Here is a 12,014-nt window from a genome sequence, read left to right on the forward strand (position 1 = left end):
GTAGTGGTACCTGCTATCACTACAGTAGTACATGCTGACTCTATAGCAGGTACCACCACAGTCAGTATGTACTGCTGTAGTGAAAGCAAGTATATATCGACTCTATAGCACAAAGTACTCACCTGACAGAGTTGCGTGGTGAGGTCTAGTCCCGTGCAGGGCCCCCGGCCTCGCCTAGATTGCCCAGCCGGCCGAGGTGGCACTTTGGCAGGCTCAGGGCTGGGCCGCTATCCCCCCCCCCAAACACCCCCCTTCCCGCGCTACAATAATATTATCTAAGCGCTCTATTAGTATTTACTGACCCTATAGTAGTAAGTGCACATATTGGGGTGGTGGGGGAGAAGAGGACATGACACTGATGAATTTACCTCAGCGTTGTATTTTTTTTTGCATTTTGAACGCGAATGAGAAATCCCCCTCCGCTAGGGGCAACCCCCGGGCAGCTTTAGCGGCACGAGGAAATAAAAAAATAGCACTCAATTGCTAATTTAACTACTTTAAAGTTTACGGATGGGAAAACGGAATAGTGCTGGCTCACCACGGGGCTTACGGCGTGGTACCCGGCTACTTTTTCAAAACATAAACCCCACAGCGAGCCAAATCCTTCGCAAGCGTGCGTCCACAAACAGATGGACACACAGACAAAAAATGTCTTTGAAAGGTAAGATGAAGAGATCAGGTGGGTAAGATTTCCAGCGTGCGGGCTAGTAATGGTAGTTCAACAAGTCTATTGATGACATATCTGTACTAATTTGAGTGTGCTCCTCCCATGAACATTTTTATTGGGGTTTCTTATAATTAAATAATTGACAGTACCTCCTCAAAACATGTTTTGACATTTCCCATTAAACTCGTTTACATTGACATGCCAATCTCTCCCTTTAACGCAGCTGCTGTGCGTATGGCGACAGACTCCTTTCCATCTCTGACCCCGCCTACTCACCCTTGGGTGACACCCACCTCAACCCTGTATATAACCTCTTGCTGCAGCAGTAGTTTCTTGTTCAGCAGTTCTACTGCTGTATATTTATACCTAATGACGATTTGCTTGTGTTGCGATCGAGAAGCCGTGATTTATTATTTATTTTTCCACCTGTGACTTTACCAAAAGAACCAAGGAGTATGTTGACACTCAGGCTGAATAAAGGACATTGGTAATAAGTATAACCAGTAAAAACAAAGTTTTTCACTATAAATCCTTTATATGCGTGGCGGCAAGAGTCCTCTCGTCCTCTGGCTTGAGATGGCTGCCACCTATGGGTCAGATGATTGTCTGCCAGTATTAAGCAATTGGTAATTAAATATTTAATTTGTTTTCCCTAAACAGTGTAAAATTTTGGAAAAAAAATTTTCACGAACATTAATTGTCTCGCACAACGAGTCTGTGTGCAAAATGTCAGCTCGATTGGATCACGGGAAGTGGGTTAAAAAACGACTGAAAGATTTGCACGGTCGTAAACAAGCAAGCATGCAAGCAAGCGAACTTAATATAAAGGATTTAAAAAGAGTTATTTGCCAAAACCCCGATAACTTAATGGGCTCTTCAGTAGGTATCGACTTCAACTATTTTTCGAGAATGTCTAAGGAGGCGCCATATGTAAGACGTTAAGCAGAGTTCAGCCTGGATAGTATTTGGATGGGTTACCACCAGCACGTATCTTGTGGGATTACGTTGCGGGAAGCAGAGGTAGTGCAGCTATACCCATAGCTGGAATGAACTGAGCTCCATTTCCCACATTCACCGACCCACACTAACCAACGTGAAGTGTGGTCATATAACCTCCGCAGCATGGTAAGGTTGACTGACATACATCTGTAATATGTCCATTACATGACACATATAGCTGATATGATTTATGTGTAAGTTTGGGGTTTAACTCACGTGACATTATACATCATTCTTCATGTTACTGCAGGGCAGTGCCTGCTATTTAACAATGTTAAAACCCACAGTTGAATGCAATTTCCTGTATTTAAGCATGTACAATATCCTGTAATCTGGTGATACAAACACTTTAGAGTGTTTATTTCGAAGTATTCACAAACAAATGTACCAGGAAACATAAGTTGAAATGCTCACAAATATAAAAACTCACTTTATTCCAAATTTAGTTTCCAATACACTCACAAGAATGTTAAACAAATTTCAAGAGTGAACTCTTTTCTGTTCACTAACCCAAATAAAAATGTCAAACTATTCCTTTAAAATTGTTTTTGCTGGGATGAAAACAGGCATACGATGACAATTACCACCAACATAAACAGGTCTAAAATACTTCAAATGTGTTTTTTTTATTCCACCTTCATTTGACAGTACATCTTGTTGAGGGCAAGCCTTGGGTCCCCTGCTTTACAAGTCCACCTGTAGGCAACGCCATCTACTGGAAACGTATCACCTTGCACACAAGCCAACCCCTGTGTCCTGATAGCCAACAGTGTAAATTCCTACGAAGTTTAGCTTTTACAAAAAAAATACGCAATCGAAGCATACAAATTGGCCACAGCTAATGGAAATTGTCCCCTACAATACCAACACACGAGTTACGGCCGCAGAAGAGCATCCCCAGTGCAATGTTAACCTGGGGAGAAAAGCGGTTCCCTTTCTCTTGGGAGCAATTTTCTCACCCCCGGTGTGTCTGTGCAGTAGCTTCTAACGTACGGGGGTGTGCAACCTACTGCGCACGGGCCGATATAGGCTCGCCAAGTGGTTTTGGACCGGCCCGTGAGTGCTCGAGATACATGTGAACGCTCGGAGTACCACTCAGCAGGCTATTTTGCTGTGACCAGGCTGGCATGCTGGTCTACGGACAACTGGATTCCAAATGTGGCCCACATTTAAAAAAAGGTTGCACACTCCCTGTTGTAATATACACTGTTGTAGATGTTGTTACACAATGGTCATTTAAATAAACTGCAACAACAAAAAGGTGACATTTACTTTTGACACTCCTCCACAACCAAGCGTTCATCAGGTTACTCTGTCCAGTAACACTGCAACAACGTGAGCCAACAAAAACCTCCAGAAGCTCAAACATCCATTAACAAAACACCGTTTATTTTCCAGTTGAGCAACAATGTGGCGGCAGATTTCTTTTGTGAAAAAGTACAACAGGGATGTTTTTGTTTGAATTCTTATCATAAATGCTCAAAATATGAAAGAGTTGGGTAAAATTACCACTTTCGAAGATGTCTAGTTTCACCTTGATGAAATAGGAAACTGCAAAGACAAATTATACCCAGACTCTGTAAGATAGCCACCTTGAGCCGACTCTAGTTGGCCTGAATTGCCCTGATTTCTCCCAGAACTCTAATTGAAGGAAAACTCGATTTGCCTATAAAGTGTTGTTTCCATGATATCCCGAGTTACCCGAGTTGTCAAGGAAGATGGGCAGGTCTTGCCCAGAAATAGATCTGAGCAGAACTTTCCCGTAAATACTTGCGAGGAAAAGTCTCAGGACCGTGTTGTTGACAAGATTAAACGTTCCCACCACCCACACATTTTTATCATAACATGTCCGGCGATGCATTTTCTCTCCGCCTCAATTATGACGAAGGGAATCAAGTGCATGAAGCTAAAGTAGCCTAGAAAAATTCGGGTAAGGCCCAAATTCACAACTTACTTGTCGTTTTGACCCAAAATAAGGAAACTTGCTGTCGGAATGGCAAACTCGGGTGATGTGGCTCATGAAAATGCGGTGTAAGTGTAAAGGAGATTTGTACGCAGAGTGGCTTAACTTCGTTGCTCATCATCGACGCTGCAGCGCTCATATGTCTGCTATAACCTCCTCAATCTCCTCCTTTGTGTACATGTGGAAGAGTTTACCCGGCTGCACCGTGGCCAGCTGTTGACAGAATAGGAAAAGGTTTAAGTGAATACACAATCCATGAATTTAAAAAAATATTCATACAGAGCAACTGTATTTGGCAGATAACAAATCACTTCCATGGTGAGATCAATAATCACGATCAGGGTCACAATTCTATTTCAAAATCTTATCTTTGTAATCTGTATTTCCCGGCACGTTTGATCCATCCTTTTTGTTTCGTCCCATTCTTTCCATTGACCAAAAGGTATAAATAACTTTCAATCCCTAATATAAATCATACATGGGTCATTAAATGCCGAATAATAAAAAAGGGTGGAATTGATACGACCGTCATCTATTCGGACGACACCTGGCATTTAGCTCTGTGTGCAACAGGCAAGTTTAATTTAAGGTTAATCCGACCTCATGTTTCACAGATATAAGAAATCAAAGTTTTACCATGACCACTCGGCAACCGTCTAGGTAGTATGCATTCCCTTTGTTGAAGTTTGTCATTTTAAAGCTCTTGATGAAATCTAACGTTTCTACTCTATGGCAAAAACGTAGAAATGGAGGACAAAAACTCGACGTTATTTTTGACTATCACCTTGCTCAAATATCGTAGAGTACAGACTTGCCAATCATTCCTGCAAGTGTAAAAGTGTACATGTACTCCAATACTTTGGGAGTTACGATCATGTTCAGATGCCAAGAGATGATTCTGGTCGGCTACATAGATTTCACCTGACTGTTTAGTTTAGTTCCCACTTCCACCACTGGAGGTGCTAAAGGCAGTGGTGAAGGTCACCCACTGGTCACGGTGGGTGACCTGTATCCGAGCAACAGGAGGCTGGATTGACTGAACATTTGGGTGGAGGCTTTCTTTGCCAAATACAAATCTAATGATATAGGTTTTTCACGGCTCTATGTAATTACCACACGTTCCTGTGAGTCACCAGAACTTATACAAGTGGTAGCAAAACCTCATCTGGATCGACCGCACTGCCAGAAGATGCCTCCACATGGGAGGCGGCGGAACGTCGCGAGGGAGAAGACGAGCAGCACTCGCCACGGCTATCCCGAGAGACCAGCTTTGAAGCCCATTCCTCAATTACAAAATCGATCTTCCGAATTAAAATCTAAATTGATTTGGTCAACTATATTCTTGATTGATTTGCAATACATTTTTCAACGATGCGATGCGGGTGTTCCAGGGATAACCTTTAACCAACACTGTAAAAGAGATATAGACGACACAATAGATTGACATGTTTTTAAACAAACATATCTATATCAGTGGCAGTATGATTTGCAAGTCACCTCGATGTTGGTTGCATTGAGTTTCTCCTCCATGACCTGCTTGAGGATGGTTAGGGAAGTCTTGATGGCTTCTTTCAGGGTCATAGACTGGAAGCCCACACACACCAGCATATATCAGTTAATGAAAGCAATATTGTCGTCGGATTCAAAACAACATCAAACAGTAGCTGCTCAGCGGTATTTTTACAACCATAATTTAAATTCATACACCATCTAACTTCAACTCTATCTCAATACGCTTGACAACAACGTTGAGTGGATAAAGTGAAATGGGAAGTTGTGGGGTGAGGGCAAGGGAGACGAGAGAGGGGAGAGTAAGCAAGCAGCGACAGCAACGAGCTCTTGTTTGCCGTCAAGTGCTGCTGCACACTGGTGTCAGAGCGGACCTTGTGGTAGACTTCCTGAAGAGAGCTCTGGGCGCCTTCGGAAGCCGAGCCAATGGCACGAGCATCGCACTGTACGAAGGTGCCCGATGGGTCCATGTGGAAGCTACGGATGTACACACACGCACACACATTCAGCCAAACATTAGCTCAGTTAAACTGGTGCTTTTGTTGTCAGGGAGCACCCATTATGGACAATACAGCAACGTGTCTGGCTACCTCTATTTGCCTATAAACTATTCTAAACACAATTGGACCAAACAATTGGGTGGTTAAGGTAAGAATATGGTAAAAACCTTGAACTTTGAAAAAAAGTATAAAACTTGCCATGAACATTCATTCATTTTCTTTGGGTTTTTCAGGTAAAGTCTCGTAGATAGTTGTTTTAGACTCACGGATCACCGTCAAGTCTAAAAAACATCTTCGCCCACGGCCATGCACAAATAACATATTTTAAAAATTAAAACGACTCTCCATCTTGTAGAATCTGCAGCAGTTTTATGGACCACCTTCCCATGGCATTGCGGACCACTGGGTGGGAACCACTGCCATAAACAATTTATGATAATGGTACCACCACCCAAGCGCCTCCTCGTGGCCAAATTAGGAACCTGTGTGTTTCAGCATTTTGCTGAAAAACTAAAACTGAATAAAAACCTTTACATTTTCAGAAATTATTGTTGAAGCAGGTTTTAATAACAATTTAAATAAATATAGAATATATATTTGATACAGGAGACATGTTTTTACAGTATTCCCCAGACTGGCCTTAACAGCACTTACACCGAGCTTGGCATTCCTTCTTACTACTTCGGCACATCAACAAAAGCACGGCGTGCTGTTTTCTATCTGCTTGTGTCAGTGCGATATTCTCTGCGGCTTGCAATCTTTTGGAAAACAAAACTACTTCCTGCCTTTGTTGACAAAAGAGCTGTATAGACCTGGGATAGTTACAGGAAGACTGTCAGCCGAAATTACATTGTCATTGCAATTAACTATGACTTAAATGAATGCCATTGTCCCAAGTTCAGTCATTGACCTTACTCAACACAACTATTTTATTGAGTGCCTTGGTATCATCTGACATGCGTGGTGGGGTTACAGCCAATGTAACAAAAAGGCACTTGTGAATTCAGGAAACATGCTCCAATTGTACATGCAACACATACTGGAATGTTTAAGACACAAACACATTAGGTTTCCCCAAGGAAACCGGGGGACACTGCCAAGTGAGGTCCATATCGATATACAACACCTGGCATTGCATATTTGTGGCAAGTGTCATGCTTATAAGCCAGAGTGCAAGGCTTTGGCTTAGCCGCCCTGCCACAATGACTAATTTCAGGACAAATTGAACTCAAAATAAATGCACAACGAAAAAAAAGATTCTAACTTCCAAACATTGTTCATTGCCAATGAAGGCAATGCTTGAGAATTGTTTTCCCTACTCATCAATAAATCAATAATTGACAAACACACACACTGTTGGGAGAAAGGTTACAGGCAACTTAATGTAGCAGGGCACTTCTCCACTTGCCCGTGTGTGTGTGTATGATGAATGCGGCTCCTAGACGTGCGCAATAATACGTACAGCTGTGGTCCCTTCTCGTCGATTCCTCCAAAGAGCAGCGCTACTCCAAACGGGCGAGACTGCGGGTGGGAAAGAAGCATTGTGAACGAAAAGAGCGGTTCCATCTCAGAGGAGCTCAAAGAAAACAACCACATCAGGAGAAATGTGATGGACGTGGAAGCACCAGGGCATACACAGATAGGTCAGCCTATGAACCGGTGGTTGTAAGTGGTGAACTAAGATATGAAGGACTGTGGAGTGGACATGGATATGGCCTCGGACTGGAATGAGTAGAGAAAGACAAGGAAAACAGACCCCACAGCGATGTCATGAGACACACCAATCTTAATATTATGTGTATACAAAGTGAGCCCCATCAGTAAATAAAAAGTTATTGCAAGGTTTAAATTTCCAGGTTCAGGAGTTAACGGAAGTCCTGTGGGTCTTATTTTCATACCAAGTCCGCGTGCCAGGACAGGCATCACTCACCATAGCACCAGGCTCGGCATCCTCCTCGCCGAACTGCAGTGCCAAGTTGGACACGGCCTGCGTGACGCTCTCCACCGTCATCCGCTCGTTGTACGTGAACCAGTGGTTCTGTATACGCAGCGCACACATCCCACGTTGCTCCATTGAATTCTGTCTCTCACATAATTATGTCATTAAACATTAATCGTAAACTTCAAAATGTACAACTCTGTCAATATATTGGTGGATGAAAGCTTCACCAAGCTGTGTCACTCGTGGGGGCTGGTTTGACCATACTTCACCAAACTGAACAGTGGAATTTGGTGAATGGGCAGGGGGGGGCAAAGATCAGTTCAATTATCACTCGCCACTGATGTTAGTCGTGGCTGAGAATGAATCCCAGGTTGGAGGGTTTATAGTGCAGTGCACTAACCACTGCTCCACTGTTGGGACTTTTCAAATTTAGTTTTGTGGCATACCAACAAAATTATAAGAAATTACATTTTCAAAAGCTCTTAAGAATTTTTCTCACACCTGACAAGGGTTGAACCGGGCAAACAGAAAACTGGACATTTGCCCGGTAAGTCAGTCCTGGAGTTGTGCCACCATTTACTACACCCAATTTCAACCAGCTGGCAAATTTGGGCCAGTTGCTACAAGGCAGCCCAACTCCAAAATCGACTAAAAAGACAAATGCTTGGTTGTATGGTAGGTCAGTCCAATCATGTCAAGCAAACGTGTTTGTATATGCGAGTTTACAGAGTCCAGGTGGTTGGAAATGAGAAGCGACACGGAGCGAGAATCTGAACAGTGTTACAATGAAAGATACCTGAGCTTCAACTCTTGCCCTGTCTGTAAGTGTCCTGGCATCTGCAATCAGCCCACTCATTGCACAACCTAAAACAAAGTAACAAAAACACAACCAATGCAAGATACTGTTTACAAACAATGTCATTATCACTGTATTGTTTATTTACATACAATAAGAACATAAATAAACAGACTTCTGTTCATTTTACAGACCCTCTGTAACAAGACTATCCAGAAGTACGTGTCTTAGCAAGCCAACTCTATCGGTTTCAACAGTTTGGTCTCATCAGCAGATTCAGGCTTGTCACAAAAATACGGCTGGGTTTCAGACAACTCGTGCTGTTGTAGACCAATGTGTATTACGATGCATGAACAGAATGACATCTGTCTTTCCATAAATAAAACATGTACTTCTTATAGTTTACTTAAGAGTGATGAGAAAGTAGTGTTACTAAACACTGAACCATTAAAACCCACGCTAAATCTAACAGTTGCTAACATTACATTGAATTCACAAATGGCCATGTTTAAATGTTTAAAATACGACATTCGCACCTCCAATTACCATGGTTGGCAGTCCTTGGGTTACGAACCTAATTCGTTCCTGAGACCCGTTTGTAAGTCGAACAGTTCGTAAGTCGGAATATAATAACGCAATGCATTTAAATGCCCATATGGTCAATGTTGTGAAATGTGACGGTTCAACAAAAGGGAAGCATTGTTAAACTAATTACATCTCGTGGAGGATTGCTCCTCTGAAAAAAGATAGTTCTGCGGTTCAGTTTCAAATTGCGCGTTTGCATTTTAAGTCAATGTTATTTTTTTATATTTCACGGAAGCTGGTTCGTAAGTACGGGCGTTCGTAAGTCACGGCCTGCCTGTACATACATGAGTGCTCACAAGATATATTTAAGAGCAATGTTGTGCTATGCAAAGGGCACAAGGAGAGGCTTTTGAAAGGCCCAGTTTACATAGTAGGAGCAGCGTGCGCGCTGGAGGTAAGTGCCCACGAACCTATATGAGAGTCGATCTCCACAATCTTCTCGATGCTGCTGGGCTCCATGAGGGGGGACGTGATTCTCTTCTCCACCGCCAGACAAACGCCCTCCGAGGTCTGGATACCAATCGCAGTCGAGCCGAGCTGAGTGGCAAAAGCAGCAAAAGGCAACGTCATTTTTATCACTCCCTTCACGTCTGAATGCGCGACTATACAGCTCTTTTGTCACTCCACTGCTGAAGGTTTTCCCATGTAGTGCGAGGCATTTGGTAATTTTAGCATACTTCACCATGCTGTTCAGTGTAGGCTGAATGTGTACGCATGTATGTTGAACTTCTTTCACACCGTGCGTACCAACCGTGCTAATCGTAAGTACGGGGAAGGAAAACATGCGTGTTGCATAGACGTGGCAGCTTAGAAGTGCAGTACAATTGTGGATTTTTCTGCACTGCCCTCCGCTGCCCACCAAGCAGCCCTGCAACTTAGCCCGCTGTGCATCCTGGCCACACATCCCAAGCACTGTCCAGTCTCAACCTACTTCGCCGAGATTCTCCTGTGACTAAAGCACCTGGAACACACACACAATAGAGTATGTCAATGGATCCTTACCTTGATGGCTTCGATGGCATATTCCACCTGGAAGATTCGTCCTTCAGGCGAGAATGTGTTCACACCTCTGCAAAAAAGAACGAGGTTCGCATTATTTCAAAGTGACAACACTTGACTCCGGGTGCAACACCAGCACCACAGCAGGTGTCTGACTGCTGCTCAGGCAAGCATTGAGTGGAGCGCATCTTTATCGGTGAAAATTACACATTCTTAAGGAGTAGGCCGCTCTACGAAGAGAGAATTTCTGTCTTGCTGCAAAGCAAGACAGAAAAAACGATGAAGCGGAATTCCCACCATTGGCTCAGACCCACCTACCGAGATGAACCACTTTTAACTTTTGACCAAGAGTGATTCATCTAAAAAACACACATTACCTGTCATACTCTGAGCGTGTCAGAAACATCTTCTTTCAACGCTAGCACCTGCGAACACACACGCTAGGGTCAGACAGCGGCTTATAACGAACACGACTTTGACGATAACGATCAGGTGGTGATGATTTAAATGAGTGATACTGTTCGCGATTGCTGCGGCGATGGAAATAAAAACGATGCCAATTGATGATGGTGTGAAAGGAATCATGACACCGACATTAATGATTAGTATTAATGATTGAAAATCGATCATGGATTAGCCTATTTATGGCAACTGTTTTTAAAAAGTAGTAACGACAATGATGACAATCACGATCATTACGAATGGGATTGATCTCATAACGGCAGGCCGCGATTAAAACAATTAAACATGTCAATGACGTAACGAGGGTAACAATATCTTTATGAAGACATTAACGGCGGAGGTAATGTTGGAAGTGAGGACAACACTGGTGACGGTGATGGTAGCGACAACAAAGTTAATAATACATCGTGACCGGCGATTGTTGTTGACGGCGATGATGGCGTTTTAAAAAAAACTCTTCTGCTGCTGCAGACGTTTAATGACGACGGCGTGGCAATCTAGCACAACGATAACAGCGGTACGGCCTGCAACGTTAGCACAGCAAGTGCTCGCTACAAGACCACGACCATCACGGGTTGATAATAACAACAACAATAAACGTTTAACGCCGATTATTAACAACAAAACCCGCGTCGCGCCGACTGCACTCGAGCGCGAAACGTCGCCTCCATTCAACACTCGGCCCAGGCCCTTCCCACCACGGCACACCCGCGACGGTGCAGCCACGCTCAGGCGACGCGCGCAAAGTTAATCGCTGTCGCCGTGCTAGTTCGAGGTTTGTGTATTTTGTTTAAATTTGGTTTAAGGTTTTAAAAAAAAAATGTGTCGGTAACGAAACTCACGCGGCCCTCACCACAGCTTTTGTCGACTCACGAGAACGCGGTGCCTTGTGGGAACACGTCCGGGCGAGAACCGCGGGATCACAACATTCGTTCCGGACGCGTGATTGGCATTAAACGTTCCGGGTCGTGCTCGGGAAATCTGAGCTGATGTACGTTTTAAATATAGCGCCTTATTCTAAGGCACTTAACAACATTTATTTAAAAAATTACATACAATCCAATTCCGTTGAACACAATATTTGGTGATCCTGCTGGGTTGGCAGTGGTGCATTTGCAACGAAACCTGCATCACTGGGGTTTGTACTTTCAAAAGAGGGCAAGTGGCCGAAACGTCGCCAATTATATCCGTACAGTGTATTTACATCTTTAAGGCAACGTTATTAACAAATTTATTCAATTCAATTGAGCGCCGTTACACGAAAGCAAATATAAGCATAATTCCCTGCAATGTCCACAAATTAATAGATTATTTTTAATCCTTCAGCACATTTACTTTGCAGCTATGCCACTCTTTATCAAGAAGCAGCATTTGTTTTAAATCAAATAAACTTCCACGCCTCATCAGCAGTGCCAGGCTTGCGAGACAAATGCTGCTGAACTCCCCACTGACACCAGTCACTGACTATTCACGAGATGCCAGCCTCGCTGCTGATCTCAAGATTGAGCTATAAAGCATCATCAGGCTAACTCAGCTTCATTGATTAGGTGTAGCCCTGTGAGCCATTCGGCTCTTGAATCGGGTGCAACCGC

At 43.4% G+C, this 12,014-nt stretch overlaps 1 protein-coding gene across 3 annotated transcripts; it reads right to left on the reverse strand.

Annotated features, from left to right (window-relative positions):
- Positions 1-3,034: 3,034 nt before the first annotated feature.
- On the reverse strand, positions 3,035-11,360 carry PSMA5 (proteasome 20S subunit alpha 5). 3 transcript variants are annotated; one of them, XM_061566984.1, is made up of 10 exons: positions 11,276-11,360; positions 10,338-10,385; positions 9,964-10,030; positions 9,372-9,498; positions 8,377-8,444; positions 7,569-7,676; positions 7,101-7,159; positions 5,513-5,615; positions 5,127-5,213; positions 3,035-3,842 (listed from the first exon to the last, which is right to left on the reverse strand). In XM_061566984.1, the coding sequence occupies exons 2-10, from the start codon at positions 10,364-10,366 to the stop codon at positions 3,765-3,767; spliced, it is 726 nt and encodes a 241-aa protein (XP_061422968.1). In that variant the 5' UTR covers positions 10,367-10,385; positions 11,276-11,360; the 3' UTR covers positions 3,035-3,764. The 3 variants fall into 3 exon arrangements, with proteins under 3 accessions (XP_061422968.1, XP_061422970.1, XP_061422969.1); XM_061566986.1 differs by having other exon boundaries at positions 11,296-11,314; XM_061566985.1 differs by having other exon boundaries at positions 11,265-11,303.
- Positions 11,361-12,014: the final 654 nt, after the last annotated feature.

The sequence above is a fragment of the Lethenteron reissneri genome, chromosome 38 (assembly GCF_015708825.2).
Source record: "Lethenteron reissneri isolate LAM-NWPU_2019-01 chromosome 38, ASM1570882v1, whole genome shotgun sequence".
Classification (NCBI taxonomy): domain Eukaryota; kingdom Metazoa; phylum Chordata; class Hyperoartia; order Petromyzontiformes; family Petromyzontidae; genus Lethenteron; species Lethenteron reissneri.